At 37.3% G+C, this 21,814-nt stretch overlaps 1 protein-coding gene and 1 long non-coding RNA gene across 3 annotated transcripts in view; one reads left to right on the plus strand and one right to left on the minus strand.

The window, feature by feature from the left end:
• Positions 1–2,914, plus strand: part of LRRC40 (leucine rich repeat containing 40) — a 62,310-nt gene extending 59,396 nt beyond the window's left edge. The window contains exon 14 of one of the 2 annotated variants that reach the window (XM_024244748.3): positions 1,823–2,914. In XM_024244748.3, the coding sequence (XP_024100516.1) occupies positions 1,823–1,928 (106 nt within the window). In that variant the 3' untranslated portion in view covers positions 1,929–2,914. 2 annotated transcript variants of the gene reach the window in all.
• LOC129050655 (uncharacterized) lies at positions 2,530–21,741 on the minus strand. The gene is made up of 2 exons (XR_008514328.2): positions 18,934–21,741; positions 2,530–9,609 (listed from the first exon to the last, which is right to left on the minus strand). It is a non-coding gene; the product is annotated as an uncharacterized LOC129050655 (long non-coding RNA).
• Between the last annotated feature and the right edge of the window lie 73 nt (positions 21,742–21,814).

Raw genomic sequence — 21,814 nt, forward strand, 5'->3', positions numbered from 1 at the left:
GGTATCTGCTCTAGTACCTCATATTAGTTAAGTTATAGGAGACAAATACAGTTTATTCTTATTGTTTGTGGCAGTTATGTTCTATAGACACTCTGAACACCCAGTTAGTGAATACTGACCTATTGCTTCTGGGGGGAAAATACAGGGGTTAGGTTCTTGCAAGAGTCTTGTCACAACATTTTCAGCAACCAATCAATATATAACTTTGTTATATGTGTGTTTCTGTAGTAAGATACTTCATTTAATATTATTGTCCTGTCATTAACATTGAAATCATGGCCAACAGCACTATAATTCATGCCTGAACAAAGCTTACCTGACACATGTATTTTTTTCGTAATCCACATTTGTCCTTAGGAAGACTAGACAGTACTTTAGCATTACACTTGGTGACCATTTAACACAGTGAAATCACCAACAAAGGTATGAAAATTTGAAAAGCGTGGCACTAAATGAACCACCAAAATGACCCGTTTACAGTATAAGAGCTGAAACAAGAAGACAAAGCATCACCTTGTTCAACCTCACCTGGGAACATGCCCGTGGGGTGACTCCAATTTTTTGCTCCTCTGTGCATGTTTATGAATGACCTCGGAAGTGCCACACATTGATTTGGGGGTACAAACTTTAGTGAGTAGGCAAGTTTGCAAATATAGCACCCACAAATAATGAGGATCAACTGTAATCAACTTTTTTTCTAGAAATTAAGAAAATAAGTCTTTAAAAGAATTCCCAAGAAACACAGAAATATTTGAAGATATAATTTAGATCAACAATATGGTGTGAGTCCTTTGATTTTTGTTTACATAAACACTTAACTGTTAAAAAGTAATATAAAAGCCTCTCTTAATTGAAGATATTTTATTATATAATGAAACAAAACAAGCTCTTAAATCTTAAATTGAACTCTCAGAACATGTAAATAGATTTATATATGTATATCTGCTCAAAGGAGGGAGAGGGCAGAATGTGTTAATGTTTTGGGAGGCAGGGGGTGGAGCAGTGGTGGTGGTACATTGATTACATTACAGTCCTTGGCTTGGATGACTCATGCTGATATTTGTTTAAATCTTACTTGACCATTTAGTATACAGTCATTTAATAAGGTTGAGAAGGCGGGATAAAAGGGTGGTTCAAATCACAGCTCCACCATTTAGTAGCTGTTTGATCTTAGACATATTTCTTACCCCCCTAAATTTGTATTTCCTCATCTATAAAAACAGAACTATTAATGGTACTTACATCATAGGATTGTTGAGAGAATAGGATTGTTAAGAGTGACTGAATATAAATTACTTGGCTCAGTACCTTTCACAAAGTAAGTATTCAATTAATATGTTTTGGGTTATTAATTAGTTATAATTCTAATGTTTAAATGTTCAGATATGAAAAGGGGCAAATAGCTCAGGCATGGTAGTTCACTGCTGTAATCCCAGCACTTTGGGAGGCTGAGGCGGGCAGATTACTTGAGGCCAGGAGTTCGAGACCAGCCTGGCCAACATGGCAAAACCCCCTCACTACTAAAAATGCAAAAATTAGCTGGGTGTGGTGGCACACACCTGTAATCCCAGCTACCCGGGAGGCTGAGGCATGAGAATTACTTGAACCTGGGAGGCGGAGGTTGCAATGAGCTGAGATTGCACCTCTGCACTTCAGGCTGGGCAACAGAGTGAGACTCTGTCTCAAAAAAAGAAATAAAAATAAAAGGGGGCAAATAGAAAAAAAAATACAGAAATTTTATTTATAAAATTGCAAATGAAATTAGACGAAAAACCTTGTTAATGGAAAATGTTTACATTCTCAATTTCTCTCTTTTGTTTAGAACATTACTACTGGATGGAAATCCATTCCGAGTTCCTCGAGCAGCCATATTAATGAAAGGAACAGCTGGTATACTTGAATATTTGAGAGACCGAATTCCTACTTAACATGGAGTTGCTTTATAACCCTTGTCATGTATTATTAACCCTGGTTAATTCTAAGGAGGATATAACATTTGTTTTAGTATCATCTTAAAAGATGATTGCTATAATTGATCTTCTAGTTTCCCAGTATCACCTACCCATTGGTATAATTAGCCTGGGCCATATTCACTGCCAGTAAATATTTTTACATTTTTATTTAAGATTTTTGTAAGGTGTTATATACATTTGTAATGGTGATAACCACAATGTGTTGATACATTTGTTCTAAATGTTTTGCATACGATTTATCCTACTTTCATTTCTTATAGCAAGCAGTTTTTTCAAAAATGAATTTTTATTTAATGTGGTTTAGTATTATAATAACAAAGCATTTTTGTAGAACTGGTTTTTTTTTCTCATTTCTTTTTGTATTCCATACAATGTGACCAATTGACTTGAATATGACTAGCCAGTTTCTATGTTTTTGTTAGATATAAAATTAAATTGAATTTTGTTGAATACTGTTCTTTGGCATTTAAAAAATAAGACCTTCTTATCTTGGGCCACACGTCAAAAGAAAAAGGAAACAAAAATATACTAAAAATAAGACTTTTCATTACCCATGATAGGACTTTTGTGATATGGCTAATCTCAGTACACATTTCAACTTAAAACCTTTTTATTTACAGCACCATAATTTTAAAATTTACTTGCAATCTTGGTAAGACTAAACTTGCAGTGTTTTTCTAAAAGGGAATTTGATATAGGTAAACTTGATTTAATAAAAAATATCATTTTTGTTTACACCAAAATTATCAGAAGTAGAGTGATTAGTCATTATAACACTTACCATATGATTCTATTAAGAAGCCAATTCAGTAGCATGTATATCAGTTTATATAGATAGGTAGATAGATAGCTTTTGGATGATTGAGGCATGCTTATATTATGAAAAAATTGCTAATAAAGATAAATACTACATGTTCAGAATAAAAGCTACATTTTTCAAATATTGATTACAATGTTTATGTTTTCATTTTAAAAAAACATGCCTTTTTGGCTGGGTGCAGTGGCTCACACCTGTAATCCCAACACGTTGGGAGGCTGAGGCGGGCAGATCACTTGAGGTCAGGAGTTCAAGACCAGCCTGGCTAACATGGTGAATGAAACCCCCGTCTCTACTAAAAATACAAAAAACAAAACAAAACAAAACTATCCGGGCATGGTGCATGTGCCTGTAATCCCAGCATCTTGGGAGGCTGAGGCAGGAGAATCACTTGAACCCAGGAGGTAGAGGGTGACAGAGTGCCGAGATCGTGCCACTCTGTACTCCAGCCTTGGGTAACAGTGAAACTCCGTCTCAAAAAAATAAAAACAAAAACATGCCTTTTTCTTATTACAACTCTGTTGCTGACTACGAGGTCTGCTTTGATAGTAAACAAAAGACACTTTACAATAAGGTGACATTTTATTATTTATACAATAAGGAGACTTTTATGTTATTCAAAACACTTTTTTAAATACTGAAAAAGTTGAGTACACCAAAGCCGAAAAATGGCTCTGCTATACACTGCACAGCATTATTTTAGTCCCTGTATTTTGTATCTGTACAGAAAGCATCTTCAAAATGCATTCTAATCACATTGTACACCTTTACCAATTAGTGTCAATACATAAAATAAAACTGGAGAATACAGCTTGCATTTGCAAATTAACTGACAAAGTAATTAATTTCACTGGTTCGGTAAATTTAAAATATAGATTCATAGGACTTCTTTGCACATAAAATGAAGCAGCTTTCAAGGTTGTTATGGTCTCATACTGCAAAAAAACCAGTAAGTACATTCACAATCTATGTTAATAAAGTAGTAAATATGTCTTCATTCAGTTTTATTTACATCAATATGTAGAGTTCAACTAAAAAGTACTTTTAATTGTGATATAGTAGTCTTTTTAACACATACAAAAATGACAATTTTTTATATATAATTTAAGCTCAAAATCACAATTATCTCAAAATATTAATTACAATACAGCCATTTCAGTTAAACATGTTGTGATTTGATTTTTTTTATAAAATGGTAAAATTGTATTATTAAAGTAAGCAATTTGTTTTGAATTGGCTAGAGTACACCCAAGTAGAAAACCTTAAATGTGAAGAGGTGTTTCCTGCCCCCTCCCACCCGAATTTGTATACAGCCACCTAGGCTAGCAAAGAGACAGAAAAGGCCCCAATTTATAAAGATTAAGCCTCTTTTGCTATACTGCTGTGGCTTGTTGGTTCGTCCATAAAAGCTTTACAAGGGGAGTGTCGATAAACTATGCAGTGAAATGCATGCATTAATATACAATATGTCTATGTAAAATGTCAGTGTTTACTATTGCACATTAAAAGGTTCACAAAGACTGCAAAAGAAGTCATAAAGAAGCACTTTCTCTACCAGTCGAATATTGTAAATTTGAAAACGACTTGATAATATAATGGGATTTCTTTGAAATCAGATCCCAATTCAAGTTCTTTCTCTGGCTAAAGGAGCTCTGGTTACTTGGCCTTAAGATGTCACTGTTGTGCTGCACATATGGTAGTGAAGTCAGATATCATTAAAAAAAAAAAAGGAGTCTAGAGACTGTCTTCATTTTACTAAAATAGCGACCCAAAGTTGTATCACTGCTTAGGAATTTTTCTTAAACTTACAGAAGAGTGAAATATTTCAGTAACTGAATTATATGAGCTGAAATGAGAAAAAGAAAATTTATGTGTGTGTGTTTGGCATATGGGAAAATACAAATTCATATAGATAGAATTAGAACTTTATAGAGTAGTAAAAGGATTATGCCCCAAAATAACTGAGGTCAAAAGTAATCAATTATCAAATCATTTAGGAAAAAATAATTTTCATAGATACTTAAAAAACATCCAAAACATAATATGTAGTATCCTTTTACATATAATTCTTAACAAACCATCTGAAAACCTACCACTGTCTTCCTTCAGAATTGCTTATGTTAGTTTAATATTTCTTTTTTGAATAGAAAGAGCCTAGTTCATATATGGTTTTCTTATATGTAGCTGGTTGGGGGAGCCCTTGGGCGGTTATAAAGTGGAAAAAATAAAACTGTATTACTTTCAATAACCGACAGTAATCTTGCAGTAGTTTCACTTTTTTCAAGGTCTTTTGTGGTGGTCTTTAAAATTTACAAACAGAATTTGGTAGATTTACTTCTAATTTTCCACTAGTAAATTTCTTCTTCATATGAAGACAATGTCATTATCCTTAAGCTTCCTTTAGTCCCTACTGAGTACAAAGAGAAACTTGATTGGCTCTTCAAACAAAAACTATCTATCTGTCTATTACCTTTCTCTTCATTTCAAACAGAAAATAGGCTTGTGTTTTCAAAGATGAAAGTGTATTTGAGGATGTTAAAGAGAAATGCCCAAACATTATAAAGCCGGAGTATTAAGCATTCATTGCATTCCACTGACACTAGGTGTCATCAAAGCTAAAACCAAATTTTCTAGAGTAACACTTAACATACAACAGTCCTTACTGACCTGAACCAGATGCCTTTTCCACATTCAAGACAAATAAGAATCCTCTGAGTGGAAAGACTATAAGTATTGAAAATAAAAATTACTTCAACAATGTATTCTGAAAATTAATGACCTTTCTAGCAGATATGGGAGCTGCTTTATGTTGTCTGCCTGAGAGTTTCATCTTGCTTTTCCTATGGACTTTCCAAAAATATTACATAAGATTTCCTAAGACATATTCTTTAGTAGAGGGTTGGGGAAGGGTAAGAGGAATGGAGAGATACAAAGAAATACAATGTGATTTCTTTAGACCATTTGTCAAATGCTTTCGTTAAGCTATTAAAAAGGTCAATTGACCTGCATACCTGGGCATTATTTAACCTCATTATTTTAGCTGTGCAAAACAAATGTGCAAAGAAAAACACCTCCTATTTATGTGTGCCTATACAGAGACACAAAACCTGAGTCACAATAAAAGTTTTTAATATAAGAAAACTTTTCTTCTTAATATAGGAAAATAACCTTTAAAGAGCCAAAAATATCTTTGTACAATATAAGCAGCTAACTTTAAAACTTCAGTGTACTTAAGTATCACATATTTTATAAGATCCAGCAAAAAAGGGATCATTTACATTTGATAATTTTCTTAACTATAGCTGAGATAACCACATTTTTATTTCTAACATGTATTTTCATTCCCCTGAATTCATTGATTTTTTTTAAAGCACATTCAAATAAGTCCTGTTTAATTTCTGACAAACAGTTCCTGCTTGTTTCTAGATATTGAGGCCATAGGAGATTTAGGATTGCTAGGCCTATAATTTAGTGCCAAGCCACAATGGAATTCCAAAGTTCAAAACAAAATATAGCATTTTATTAAAAGAAACATTATTTGCAAAAATACTTGTAGACAGAGTTGGGCCAAAGTCTACATGAAGCTATTCTCTCATTTGCAGGCTCCTTTTCTACTGACTGTTAACTCTTAAAAACCCTTTCTTTCTCCATGCTCCATTTCCTTATTTTTCAGTAGGCTTCATACCTTTTTCGTACCTGAACCCTGAATTGTCCCAACTGAATGAAGCTCCCTTGCTCATTTGCAGCCACCAGTTACAATGTCCTCGTATTTACATCTTTGTTATCTCTTCCTCTTTATGAGCTTAGAACTTTGGGATGACTCCTTGGCCTCTCCTCCTGTGCCACGTAACTACTCATTAGGGGAAAATCTGCTTGAGTGTTCTGTTGCCTTATTAGACACTGATTTAAGGCTCAATTCAGGACATACTTATTCCCTGGGCTACACCTCAGATGCGAACTGAGGAAAGTTTATAGAAAAATGACTGAAAGTTGCTTCTCGATGCTGCTCCCAGTGGTCCTTGTCATTAATTATGCATTTATGTCAGTTAAGTCGCTGACACTTAGGGAGAAGGGAAAGCCATCTGAACCAAAATATTCAGTCTTTGCAGCTGTGATTGGATAGGAGGGCCTTTGAATACTTGTATCAGGAAAGAGATACTGGGCAGGGCCCTTGAATGCTTTTTTTCTCAAGCCTGGTTTGGGAATAAGGTGGAAAATGCATGCGAGAGAGTAAAGGATTAGAGGCATTAGCCAAGGGCACTGTAGTCAGTTCCTGACTTTTTATATGATACTTGCTTGAGGATCACCAGAAGGATTTTGTCTTGTGCAGAAGGCTAAAAGCAGAGTCATACTTTCTCTGCCAACAGACTTGTTGCCATGGGAACCAGTGCAGAAAAATGAAAATATGACAAGAAGCCAATGATTAAATGAAGAAAATTGATAGGGAGTTGATTTCTACATGGCAATTTAAGCATTGAGGATTTAAAGAAACAGGATGTTCCTTATGTGGCCAGATCAATGAAAATGGACAAAATGACTTGCCAGTAGCTGGTCCCAGAGGGCTGAGGTGTGGAAAATGCAAGGAGAAAGTAGTAAGCATGCTGTAGTTTGGATAAGGGGAACGCTGTAAAATCTAATTCCACTCCTGATGAGGTTAAGCTTGCAGCCCGATGTTAAAATTAACCGTAGGATCAAATATACCCTTTGGAAAGGCATGCCCATGCTTAGCTTGATAAAAGCAGCCTAATGTCACAATTTTCTTTTCACCTTTCCAAAACCGGCACATACTACTCGACAAGATTATTGCACATCTAGTTTATTATTGCTTGATGTATCTTTTCAAATACTCCAAAATAAAAAAACGAAAAAACCCACCATTTGCAAATCTATCATCTATGCCTCCCGTCCACCAATAAGGCAGCTATTGTAAGTACCCTAGAATTAAGTTTCTCCTTAAGGAAATAATTATTTTACTTCATGTGATACAACTCCTCCCTGTGTGCCCTTCTGTGTCATTCAGTACTTAATAATAAACTGATCAAACCAGACTGTAGGATTCCAGGAAAACCTTTAACAAGGATTTGGAGTTTCAGCATAATCTGAGAAGGACCTACATGTTGTATTTTCAAAGGCTCTAGGGAGACTGTACCTGCCGTGTCTCCGAAGCTTTCCTGAAAACCTACAATTAATGTCTCATTCCTATGACTTCAGCTTTGGCCTATTTTGAAATACAGTTGCTCTAAGGAGATGTAGGAAGGTCACCCTGTAAAGGATTTGATTTAACCCTTCCTGCAGAGCTAGTTTTCAAATAGTAATGGCACACTTCACCTGATGTCCTCTTCTTCCCTCACCCACAAAGGAAAAACTAAAAACATAACGTCCACCTGGGCAATGGGTAGGGCTAGAGGCCAGGAAGTGGGAGACAAGCCATTATAGCGTAGTTGTCTTTAGGGTACATCTGAATCCAAATGGTCTGAATAAAATATGCTCTTTGTGCAGTGTTATGTACACTGGACAGATTTCACTAGACATGCTCGTTTTCTTTCTCACTTATGACTTCCGGATCTATTTGTTAGAGTTCCTTACTGAAGCCTTTGACAATCTCAATGAGTTCTTGAAATGTCAAAAGCTCGTTAATTTCCTTTATCCCAAGAGTACTTAATTCTGAATCTGAATTCTGAAATCCAATAAAACACCTGAATGCTCTATCACTTGCTCTTTGGAGGCCAATTTGACAGTACATGCAGGACCCTAAACAGAGGTTTGAATACTGAGATACTGCTGACACCTACAGAATTCCTTATATCAATATTCTAGTGACTTTTAGGATTGGAGACTTATGTGTTTGGTTTTTGCAGTAGGAAGCATTAGAATAACCTGATGCAGGACTAATTGAAGCTACGTAAAGCATTGCTTTTTCCTAAAGACAGGTAGGCAGATCTCTTTCTCAGATAGGCAAATAAAACATAATAGGGTCTTCACAAGCAGCTATGCCTTTGAATTTAACATATGATAGAGACTGCTGCTTTTCATTTCTAATATGGCCTCTTTAAAATCAGGTAGCTGATGCCTGGAGGAAGACTAGCTGGTCAGGGTTAAACTAAGAATGATTAGCTTTTTCTGTGACCTGGCACTGATCTTCTCACTGGTAGATCATACCTTGGACAAACAAGCTCCTCCACACAGAAAGGCCACCAGATACTACTGTATTTAATGGTTTTACTACATCTATGCATTCTTCAGATAAGAATCTAAAAGAGTTACAAAAAAATCTCATAGGCTATTGAGAATTTAAATTTGGCTCCTTAAAAATTTTGAAACAATTCGATTAATCCTCTCAACTTTCTATGAGGTTATATAAATGATTATTTGCTATATCATGTATCTTAAAGAGTTAATAGACACAACTTCTGTAGTTTTCCTTAGTTTATCATATAGCTCAGTCACAAAAGGACCAATATCCCTCATTTTAGAATATTTATTGCTTTCTACTACCACAAGTATTTGGAATTTTAAAAAAAGACTTTTAAGTAGAATAATGATGTCTGTGTAGTAGGCATTATGCTTTACAGAACTGATCTTTTTTAAAAGGTGGCTTCTCCATGTTAACTGAATATACAAAGATACAGACCTTTTTTTCAATACCTTTCAACCTGGATCTCCAGTAATATGCCCAAACTGGTACTTGAAGGTCAGGAGTCCTTTGATTAAGTATTTAAAGGCACAATCTCCATTTTCAAATGTAAGCATGCTGCACAATCCATCACATATTTTAAATAAATTCACATTTTCTAAGTGATGCGCAATGACACTAAGTTTCTACAAGGAAAAACCAAACACTTCATCACAAAATGGCAGCTAATTTTCCAGACCATAACTGAACTCATACACTTTTTGAACTCTATTATACAGTCGCTGTTCTACATCTAGGCTAATCCTGAGTGAAAAATCTTTGATTTTAACCTCAAAGAGCAAGCAAAAACTCTGGGATTTTGTTGGAAAAAAAGCCATATGGACTATTAATATTCTCTTGCTGGTGTAATGTAATCTCTAAAGACATTCTTCCCTTACAATAAGTTGTAAGGATTTAGTTAGATGGCTATACTTCTTAGTGCTTAGAGAGGCTGCTAGGGCAGCTGAAATTGTCAACATTGGAGAACTCTTAAGTGAAGGCTCTGGCTGGATAGGCCATGTCAGCATTTCAGCTGTCTGTCTAAATGACATGCATGAGACTTGATCTATATCTGCATAGTTCCAGGCATTCTTCAGTTTTTATACTTCCTAGAAAATTTTATCTTAGGGGCTGTTCAAGTTGCATTTCTTGCTGATCTCTAGTGGGTCCTATTAGGTACTTAAACACAAAGCAACTCCCAGTGGTGGAGTGTTTGCTAACAGTAAAGAGTATAATGTTTTCCTTGTATGTAGGTACATGATAAGTGTTAAAGATATGCAAGTCCACCAGATGTATGTACATTTTTCTTAGGTGTTTAAAACACAAAAGAATTATTTTAAAGCTTTCAAGGGGCACTAAAGGTTAACTTCTCTTCTTCCCTCAGATTGATCCCTTTAAGTGGAACAGTAAGCCTTTGTTATCAAGCCTTAAGATGAAGTTCCTTCCTCCAGAAAGGAGGAGCTGCCCTTGATTCCGGGAAGCCCCCTATGACTTTGACTCCAAAAGGCTACTCCTTGGAAAGACAGAGTCAAGAAAAGTGAAAAGCTAGAGCTTAGCTACCTGTGACTATCTCTCCGTGATATGATTTATTCAGGATGATATTGCAGTTATTTACGTCCCCACTGTCACCTGAGCCTTGTCCTTTTTGACAAGATATATATATATACAAGGGACAAGAACTTTTCTTCCTGAGATAACAGAAAAACTTTCCTTAGGTCATATGATAAAAGCAATAGAGCCGAGGATGGTGGCTCGTGCCTATCATCCCAGCACTTTGGGAGGCTGAGGTGGGAGGATCACTTGAGCTCAGGAGTTCGAGACCAGCCTGGGCAACATAGCAAGACTCTGTCTCTGCAAAAAATAAAAAATTAGCCAGGAGTGGTGGTGCATGTCTGTAGTCCCAGCTACTCAGGAGGCTGAGGCAGGAGGATCACTTGAGCCCAGGTGGTCAAGGCTGCAGTGGGCCATGATCATGCCACTGCACTCCAACCTGGGTGACAGAGCAAGACCCTGTCTCAGAAAAAAATAAAAATAAAAAAAGGCATTAAAAAAGCAATAAAGCAGAAAGAAGGCATTTGATATTTTATTAAACTGTGAGAGAAAGTGACAATAGTGTTCTTTCCTCATATTTTGTACCTACATGATAGCATTTATTAGACTTTGTGTGTCTCCCCACTAGACTGTGTTTCTTGAGGGGTTAGGACCATGGCTTATTTATATTTATATCTTCCATTGTTCTTATAATAGAATTTTGAACATAACCCTTTGTTCATTAACATTTGTTGAGTAAATTGAATGCACAGTGAGAAAAAGACAAATTGTTTTAACAGTTAAATACTTTTTTTAAGAAAGGATAAACATATAGATTGGGTAGAGGACAAACCTTAGAATGGTCCAGAGGCAGACTTACAAGAGAATTACTTAAACATCTCTCGATTCAAACCTACAGGTCTGGATGAATACTCAAAACATAAGTATATATTTTGGGGTATAGGTGAACCTGTGGGGCATATTTATGGCAAGACCAAGCAAAAGAAGAAAATATAGTTCCTTCACTTTGAGTAGTTTATGATGACCTAGGGCCCTAGGTGACAGGGATAGTAACTATCACTTTTTGGGAAATATGTGGAAATGCAAAAAAAAAAAAAGTGCCTGATAAGATATATAGACAAACACACACACACACACACACACACACACACACACACACACACACACAGACAGACACAGAAAGAGAGAGATATTAATTCCCAAGTTTGAATTTCTCTGGGAAACGGCCACAAACAAATGCCTGAACTGTTTGCTAGCAACATTCACGGTTTTATAAAGAATATAGCAGTGATGTCCTGCTAGAATATCTGTCTTGATCATAATGAGACTGTGAGAACCTATCAAGTGCAAGATACCTGTTGCTTAGTTGAACAATTCTACAAGTATGGCTGAAGATTTATGTCCCGAAACTGGCTATCAAAGATGGTTGGTTTAAAACAATCAAGACAGACAGTATAGACAAATATTACAGGGCGAGAATAGTTTGGATGATGATATCCTGGAGAAAAAATCACTTTTAGAGAATGGGACTTGTTCACTATCTAACAACTTTCTCTTTTACAGATTCTAGCTTAATGATCATCAATAAAAGCAAAGTCTTGAATATGACAGATATTCACTTATTTGTCAGAGTGGTGACACAGCTGGACAAGCAGCACCCTTGGAGTTGGGGTTGGGGAGGAGTGCATGAAATGTTTCAAAAGGATCTCAGTGCATTTTAAGTGACAGCTTCTCCTGCTCTCTTCTCTTCCCACAGCTGCTGGGGGTCCTGCACCCCAACCCAGCCTAGATGATATTTCCATTTGTTGTACCTAAAAGCAGAGCTTCTCAACCTCTTTACATCATGACAGAACTAAAAAAAATGACGTTTGTTTTACGGTATGGCACGGAGATGGGTAAAAAAGTGAAAAGAATAAGCCACAAGCCCCGGTGCTTTGAGGAGATCATCATAGCCTGCTCCTGGGGAACTATGCTAGTGGCTGGATAGAAAGCACTGACCTAGAGGTTGCTCCTAGGAAGAAAAAATTAAGATTATCCATAAAAGACAAAGAAAAAAATACTTCGATAATAATGGACACCAAAAATCTCAGGTAGTGCGAAAGAAAAGAAAGGAAAAAAGAAACAAAAAGCACAATTGCAATACATACATAGAAACTTTCAAGACGTTTTCTCTTATACTCTTCAGTAAAATTCTAATTTTCATTCTAGTATTTAAATAGTTCTGGATTTTACAACTAAACCTATCATTAAAAGGTTATGGAAAATAGAAGGAATAAAAAAGATAAAATAGAAAATCAGGCAAATCAAAAACTCAAAAGCTGTATCCAAAACAATGGTGGACACCTGCCGTATTTGCTTTAAAATGGGTGGCATTGTTGTGTACATTTTAAATTTGTTAAGGAGATATTTAACTTTTCTGAAAAGAGAGGAAGAACACTTGGTAAACAAACCCAAAATGGTGCACTAAAATTGGCAGGCTTGAGGTCAGAAAGAATTTATAAAATATTAACCCCTAAAGAAGGTTAAATTGAATTTGCTAAGAAAGAGTATTCTGTATTAGTATCTGGTGATCATGTGGCTAGAAGGAAATTGTTTTTTTGGAGGAAAACACCAGAGGATATAAATGGCTTCACATAAACTTTGGGAAAGAACACCTTGTCTTCCCTCTACCTTTGCTCCGGGTTGGAAGAAAAAAAGATTAAATGGTTGGCAGGGGAACACCTGAAACCCATGTAAGTAGGGCTTTGATGGAATTAGCAAAGGAGAAGCTCAGACCAGGAGGCTGGCTAAGCTGTGAGGGTGAGGATATAATTAGCTTAGAGGAAGTAAACAAAAACATTTGGCCTTTTTAGCAATGATCCAGCCACCAGAGGCCCTGGAATTTCAAATGACTAAGAAGAACCAAAATAGCTTGAGGACACATGTCACCAAGGCTGCCAGGGGTTCTCTGCCTTCAACACCCAGATATTCCCACTGAAAGGAGAGAGGCTGGGGAGATTGCAAACTACCTTGGGAATCCAATGATCACTTTGTGAGAGACATTTTGAAATACATTTCTTATTCACTTCATAATAAAATAAAATCTGATTGTCATATTATGCTGATTACTCATACACATAAATAAAATGAAAAATTAGGCGTTTATTGTAGATGCTTAGTTATTGCCAGATGGAAATAAAGCTATACCCAGATACACACATATTCAGATTGGACTAGTTTTAGAATTACATAAAGAAGGCTAGGCAAACTTAACCACAGTTCCTGATGTTTAAGTTTTGGAAAGTTAACTTTAAAAATAAATTTTGAGTAACTTGAGACAAATCTATTCCCACATACTTGGAATGGGCATACCTGAAGGAAGTGTGGCTAAAATAATGGGAGATAGGAGCAAAATATTTGGAAAACACAAGTTAGAGAAGAACTATTAAACTGGTGGGCATAATAATTAAACTGAACAATTAAAGAACATCAAAACTTTAAACACTCAAGACTTACTGAGAAGGTGGTTTCTGTCTCATTAGGTTTTGGGTGATTGATACAACCTGAGAGGTTTAGTAAAAAAACACATAAACTGCTTAAAATAAGCTCAAAGCTCTTTTTTTTTTTCTTAAATTGTGTAAATTTAGAGCATTGTTCCAAATTTTCTCAAAAGAGAAAGGAAAGGGGTGTTGTTAGCAATTGTATCCGCACAAGGGGCATAAAAACGGACTGTGTAAGGCCATCCCAGCACTTTGGGAGGCCGAGGCGGTCGGATCGATAGAGCCCAGGAGTTCAAGACCAGCCTGGGCAACATGGAGAAAACCTGTCTACTAAAAATACAAAAATTAGCCGGGCGTGGTGGTGCATGCCTGTAGTCCCAGCTACTCGGGAGGCTGAGGCAGGAAAATCGTTTGAACCCAGGAGGTGGAGGTTGCAGTGAGCCGAGATCGCGCCACTGCACTCCAGCCTGGGCGACAGAGCGACACTGTCTCAATACAAACAAACAAAAAACACCCACGACAATAACAAAAATCGGACTGTGTAGAGCCTGTGCTCCCCCAAGCTAGAGAATTGCCAAGGCTGGGATTTAAAATGTAGATATGAGGTCTCCATCTAGTGGTGGCTCTTCTGAACTGCAGGCACATGTTTCTTTAAAAGAGTATGTAGATGTGTACAACTAAATATGAGGATAGTATTTGTCAGAGTTGAACGCAGTAATTTAAACTAGAGGATTTTATTGAGATGAAACACAATTTGTTGCTTTATAAGGGTGGGTTACAGAGGGAAATGTTCACCCGTTCGCTCCAGGAATTTAAGAATAGCATGAATCCTTCCCTGAAGATAGACAGATGAACCAGATCCTCTCAAGGTCCCTTTCTGTCTTATGATAGGACAATAATTTTGCTTCTTTCTCCACAGAGCTTTTACCTATAGCCACACTGTCTGACATTAGTCTTTATTTAAGAAAAGTACAGCCGGGCGCGGTGGCTCACACCTGTAATGCCAGTACTTTGGGAGTCCGAGGTGGGTGAATCACGAGGTCAGGAGTTCAAGACCAGCCTGGCCAAGAAGGTGAAACTCCGTCTCTACTAAAAATACAAAAAATTAGCCGGGTGCAGTGGCAGGCGCCTGTAATCTCAGCTACTCGGGAGGCTGAGGCAGGAGAATCGCTTGAACTTGGAGGGCGGAGGTTGCAGTGAGTTGAGATTGTGCCACTGCACTCCAGCCTCCAGCCTGATGACAGAGTGAGACTCTGTCTCAAAAAAAAAAAAAAAAAAAAAAAAAAGAAAAGAAAAAAGAAAAGAAAAGTACTCTGGTAATTTTTAAAAATGAGATAACTTTTTTCCTTGTTCTGAGAAGTTGTATGACTAAAGCATTACCTATGACGTTAGAAAAAAATAGTTTCTAGAAATGAATAGCAATCAAATATATTTCTAATATGCACCTTATTTTTCACTGTAAATTCTTCTTTTGACACCTGGAAGAGCAGGAGGGAAGCCAGAAACCAAGAAGAGCTGAACGATTACTCCTCTGGCCGAGAGAGAGCAGAGAGAGAGAGGAAGGGAATTCAGGGCTGTCGGAAGAAGGGGCATGGTCACCAGAATGAAGAGACTGGAGGATATGCCTGAATCTGATTTCTTTTATCCAGTTCCTCTCTGATTCTCTGTATCAGTCCTCTATCGCCCTTCTTTTGTCTTTCTCATTCTTTCTTCCTTAATAACTTACTAAATCCCCTCTTTCCCAGCCCTAGTCTGTTCTTGTTCCTACTCACTCATTATTCTCATTATTCTAAAATGCTCTTACTTAAAAATATTTCATTAAAGTACTCTTACTATTCTAAAATATTCTTACTATCCTAAGATAATGTCACTCTCTCAATTAATATTTCACTTTTCCAGTTCATTTTTCATTCATTTTTGTTCAAAGAGACATTGGCATTCTTTTACCCACGTAAATGTATAGACACTGGACTATAAGATACCAAAGAGTAGGCCCCTGGAGAGTTTGAGGCATCATGCTATTAAAGACAGCAATGGTGGCTGTTTCCTTCAAGATATACTATGCCTTTATCTAAATCTTTCTAAATCAAGAATTTTATGAAAAGAAGACATAATTAACTTGATAGTTATTAAGTTCTCTTTATACAAAGAAATTAAAAAGCAGAGGTAGAATAGGGGTAATTAATATTAATAGTATAAGTAAAAGCGTCAATGACAAAACATTTAGTGTTTTGGAATATTTCACTCAATTCTGGAGTCACTTTGCTATGAAACCCAAATAGAACGACATGGGAAATATTTTTGTGAGAAAGCTAGGACAGAAATGTTTTACTTGAAAGGACATTAAGGTCCCACAAGGTAATAAAGGGATTGTGGTTAGGAGCTTACCAACCTGGGGCTCTTAGATATCATTAGATTCCCAGGTAGATATCATTTTTCTTTTAAGGGGCTGGATTCCATTTTTTGTCCCTTCAGGGGAAGGATCTAATGAAGCCAAAGATCGTGGCAGTATAAATAGCATGCTCTCTTTCTACTTTGAGATCAACAGGCCAGATTCTATCTCTATAAAAGTTTGGGAGGGGTAATATGGTTTTGTCAAGGTAACCCTGATTTTTTTTCTGTGTTCTATCTAAATAGTTAATCATATCAATTATATAGCTTTTATAGTGGCTTGATAATTTTGGCTGAACTATATGACATCTTCACTTTAGGGATATAGGGGGTGGGATCTATTCATGAGATGACGCCAAAATGCAGTGTGTAAACATTGTCATGCTCAACTGTGGCCAAAGGCCTGTGGACAGACTATTCTTTCATCTACTTATAGGACGGGCAGCATTTGGCAGCAGTTTAATTAAAATTTAGAGCTAAATAGGGGGCTGGAGACCCCTTTCTCTCAACTACACTTCTGTAGCCTCGTCTCTCTCATGACATCTTTTATTCTTCCCTCCACCTCCAAATTGTAAAAATTGCTTAGGTAACGTAATCTACCAAGTGACAATGTGCATGACTTCTTCTCAAAGAGAAATGAAACCCAAGTGAATCAAAAGGATAGATATGATGTGCTCCAATGAAATAAAAGCCACTTCTAAAACATTTTGAATGGTGTTACTTTTTGGATAGTGATAAGGTCCTTAGAACACATAAAAGGAAAATTAAATGTAACTGCTGAGACACAGCAGAAAAGACCAAAAATGTCTTAGAAAAATGCTGAAGAGAGGAGGAAGACTGATTTAAAAAGGAGAAATTTTTTTAACGGGAATTGTGAGTCAACTGAGAAGATGAAAGGTTGGTAGTTTAAAGTTACACAAATTCAACATCAACTTGCTGTTTAATTCAATATTTATAAAGTACACTATGTGCCAGGCCTGTCATCCACTTAATAATTACACAAATATTTATTGAGAACCTATACTATGCTTCTGACACTATGACAGGCATTAAGAATATATGGTAAACAAAACATCTGGTCATTTTACCTCTCCTGAGGCTCTTCTGTCTAGAAGGCCTTTGTTAAGTATTGTCTGATCCTCTCTCTCTAAAAGCTTAAAGTTCATAGGAAAAACAAACACCAAATAGCTATGATCTCAGGCAGAATGGGAAAGATACTAAACAATATAAGAAAATTAATATGGTAGTGCTGAGTACAGAAATTTTTTTCCATGAAGATTAGGGAGGGTTTCTTGGTTCTAGTGCTGTTTGAGCTTGGCTCTGAAGGCTGCATATGATTTTAATAATTTAGAAAGGGAATAGGGAGAGGAAGGCATTCCAGTAGAGGGATAGTGTGGGCAAAAGCTGAAATATAAAACACAGTGAATACTTGGAAAAGTAAGGATTTATATGTGTCTAAAACACTGAGTATGCATAGGGTGAAGAACAGAAAACAATTTCCAGATTCAGAGGATCAGAATTCCTTAGAAGAATAGATGTTGATGATATAGGGTATGTGTGATCCAATCTCATGCAAACAGTATTTTCAGGGGATCACTTGAGCAGTGTGTAGTGAAAATGTTCTCCACCAAAAAAGTGAAGTAAATAAACATGAAATGCAGCCAGCCGAATGATTGTTCAACTCCTTGCATTTCTGAGTGGGTCATTCTAACATTGGACAGCATGGATTCCCACGCTCCCTGACAGTGGTCATAGGAGGGACTTTTTGGGGCTGCTGAACCTAGAAGACTCTTTTCAAGCAAACCTCCCATGCTTTTTAAAGTGTTGAATTCCATCTCCTTCTCCCATAATGTCAGGGGCATACAGACACAGTGCTGGACCAAGTTGAGGGACACCATTCTTCATTTCCTTTCCTCTTTAGAACAAACGAATTGGCAAAATTCTCGCTCCTCTTCCAGAGATTCAAGAGATTCTGGTTGCTATTTATCTTGTCTAGTAAGGCATTCACACTTGCCACGTTTAGCCTATCAAATTTTGCCCTAAATCCTGGCAAATATTCATCTAGCTCACACTTTTCGTGACACTTTTTTTTTTTTTTTGAGATGGAGTCTCACTCTGTCACCCAGGCTGGAGAGCTGTGGCGCCATCTCAGCTCACTGCAACCTCCGCCTGCTGGGTTGAAGCAATTCTCCTGCCTCAGCCTCCCCAGTAACTAGGATTACAGGCGCGTGCCACCATGCCAGGCTAATTTTTCATATTTTTAGTAGAGATGAGGTTTCACCATGTTGGTCAGGCTGGTCTCCAATTCCTGACCTCATGTGATCCACCTGCCTCGGCCTCCCTAAGTGCTGGGATTACAGGCATAAGTCACCGCGCCCGGCTTCGTGACACTCTTTATGTGAGCTGTATGAAGGTCACAGGAGCCAGCAGAAGACCTATCTGTAGCTCCAAATGGAACAAACCATGCGCAAACTGAAACAGATTTGACTAGATAAAGACTCGATTTCCTTTTGCAATAGGATGGTTGAGGGCAGGAACAGAGGGACTCACCACATTGCCTTGTACTGTCTTTGATGTGGAACTTCTCTCATCTTTCCTCTGGACTGTGAGATTCTGTGCTGAGGGGACCACATTACATCTCTTGTAGTACCTGATACGTAGTTGATGCCCAACAAATATTTATTTTAATATTTATAATCATAATATTTAATGTTTTTGTTATATTCTTCAATGAAATGTCTCCAAATGTTTTGAGTTTATGAATAATATACTTTAGGCCTCAGAGATTCAGCTACAGTAAATGTTTTCCTGTGGAGGAAATACAAGGGTTTGCTATGGAAATAAAGGTCCCTGGACTAAGATACTTTACTCTGGATGTAAAGATACTTGGCTATTTGTTAGGCTGCTTATTCAACCTGTTATCTTAAAGAAGGAAAAAAATAAGCACAAACAATATACTTGTGCAACAGTGATAAAAAAATACACTTTCAAAACTAGAGAAAGATTGAGTGATTCATTTAACTTTCTTTCAACACCAATTTCTACACCCAGTGAAATCTATGCTAGCTTAAAGAATGAAAAAATGCTGGGCACAGTGGCTCACGCCTGTAATCCCAGCACTTTGGGAGGTCGACGCAGGTGGATCTTTTGAGGCCAGGTGTTCGAGACCAGCCTGGCCAACATGGTGAAACCCCGTCCCTACTAAAAATACAAAAATTAGCCCAGTGTGGTGGCATGCACCTGTAATCCCAGCTACTCAGGAGGCTGAGGCATGAGAATTGCCTGAACTCGGGAGGTGGAAGTTACAGTGAGCCAGGATAGCGCTACTGCACTCCAGTCTGGGTGACACAGCAAGACTCTGTCTCAAGAAAAAAAAAAGAAAGAAAAGAAAAAGTCACATAACCGTCTTTTTTTCAAAAAAGGAGAAGAGAAAATTATGCTAGGTTTCAAAATCTCACCTGTGGAAATTTGACCCAGACCTTGTCTTTAGGTAGGACTACATAGCGGTTCCAACCGCAGACTAATAAGAGTCATGGAATGTTTACATAAATGCTGCGTGAATTTCACAACCTTCCACCTTTTGAGGTGCTGCCACAACAAAATTGGGCACAAAAGGGGTGTTTTGCAGACAATTTGTGGAAGTATTGACAGAGCTGCAGAGGTATCCTTCTCATTTCTGCATGCCTTAATCCAGGCCCATTTCTTACATTGCTTAGTGCTCAGTGTGTTGTAACAAAGAGCATGAGCTCAGAACCCAACTGGGAAGACTCTACCAGCTGAAGAAATGCCTCTGAAGCTAACCAGTGAATTTTTCCTCTCTCAGGTCTTTTCTCCTTACTTCCCATAGAACTGTTCTTAGGGAAGGTTGACATAATCACATGGCTAAAATCCCAAGGGACTCAATATTCCTATACTTTAACTGTATGTTTTTTAAATAAAAACTTAGAGTAGACTTGCCCCCTCGGTTTTTCAAAAATCTCTGAATTCTCCAAAGTAGAAGCTGCGCAATATATATCCTTACCAGGGAGTGTTTCCAAACCATTCTCTTGCAGGCAGTGTTGAAAGTAAGGAAGATTGGAACCTGTCTCAGTAAGAAGCTGAGAGGCTTAGAGAAAGTTCCTCAATCCAGCAAAACCCAACATTTTAAAAACAGAAGTGGAAACAGTTTTATAAAGGCATTGCCACCCCCACCATTGCACACAGGCTCTGTTTGTTGTTGTCAGTAACATTATAAGCACTCCATCTTTGGGCGTTGGTTAATGCTACTACTCCAGCTTCCTGCATCACCCAAGAAAGTTCCTCCCCAATTGGGAGCTGTAACCATCTGTTGATACTCAAGGCTCTCCGAACAGCTATCACTCTAAGAGGGTCTCTTATCTTTGTTTCAGCAGGATAGAAGCAGACATCCGCTGCCTTTGGAAAAACATGGGGAGTTGGAGGGAGGGATGGATCTATAGCAGCAACTGCAGCAATGAAGACAGGTCAGTTTTACATGCTAGAAACAGAAATGCCCCCAGAAGGTTCAGGATATGACTGGAAAACCTGATTGCATCTACCTTAGTTTGTACAAGTGGTGCATCTTGGAAAATAGATTTCCTGAATAGTTTAGATCAAAATGGAGCTGACACTCAGGATCTTCTGTAATAGTGACCCACATGCTGTCCATACATAGCGCACATCTATTTGTCCACAGCCCACATTCTGTTTTCTTGCTATAATGTATTCTTTGGGTATGGTGTTGGTGAGTGATGGGAAATATCCTGAGCCAAGGCAAGATGCTTTTCTTAACAGAAGGTGGTTGTATTGCTAAGGGAAAATGTTCATGCAAGTGATCACCAACCTGGAGATTCTCCCCAAGTCCCAGATGATCAGGTAGCTACAAGTGTGAAGAGAGGACACATTACCAACCCAGAGTTTGAACATTTAATTAAGCTCAGCAAGATTTAGCATTTCTGTGAAAGGAACTACAGTGGAACTTCAACCCCGCTTTTCTTTATACTAGATAAAGGAACCATCTTAACCTATTGGATTTCATTATTTGCATAACTTTTTACTGATCCAGTGTGCCAATAAACTTGCTGTTTGGTCAGCATATCAAGAATTAGTCAAATGTGTTGTTTGGTCGAATTTATCAAAGACTTTGAGTGGTAGTCCTACATCAGTATGGCTTTTGACTTGGTTATGTTGTATTCTTGCCTCTTGATAAGAATGTATTCATCAGACATATTTGATCAGTGTGCTAACGAGGGGTAGAAATTAGTTAAGGACAGCGTTAAGACTGTCCTTAACAGTTAGTAAACATACTAAATGGCAAGACAAGGTGGCAAGCACACTACATTTTCCAAAGCTTTACATTGGAAAGCTTAAATATTAATAGATATTAAATATATATTAAATAGATTTTATGATTAAAAATAAAATTTTTTTTGGT

The sequence above is a fragment of the Pongo abelii genome, chromosome 1 (assembly GCF_028885655.2).
Source record: "Pongo abelii isolate AG06213 chromosome 1, NHGRI_mPonAbe1-v2.0_pri, whole genome shotgun sequence".
In the NCBI taxonomy this organism is placed as follows: domain Eukaryota; kingdom Metazoa; phylum Chordata; class Mammalia; order Primates; family Hominidae; genus Pongo; species Pongo abelii.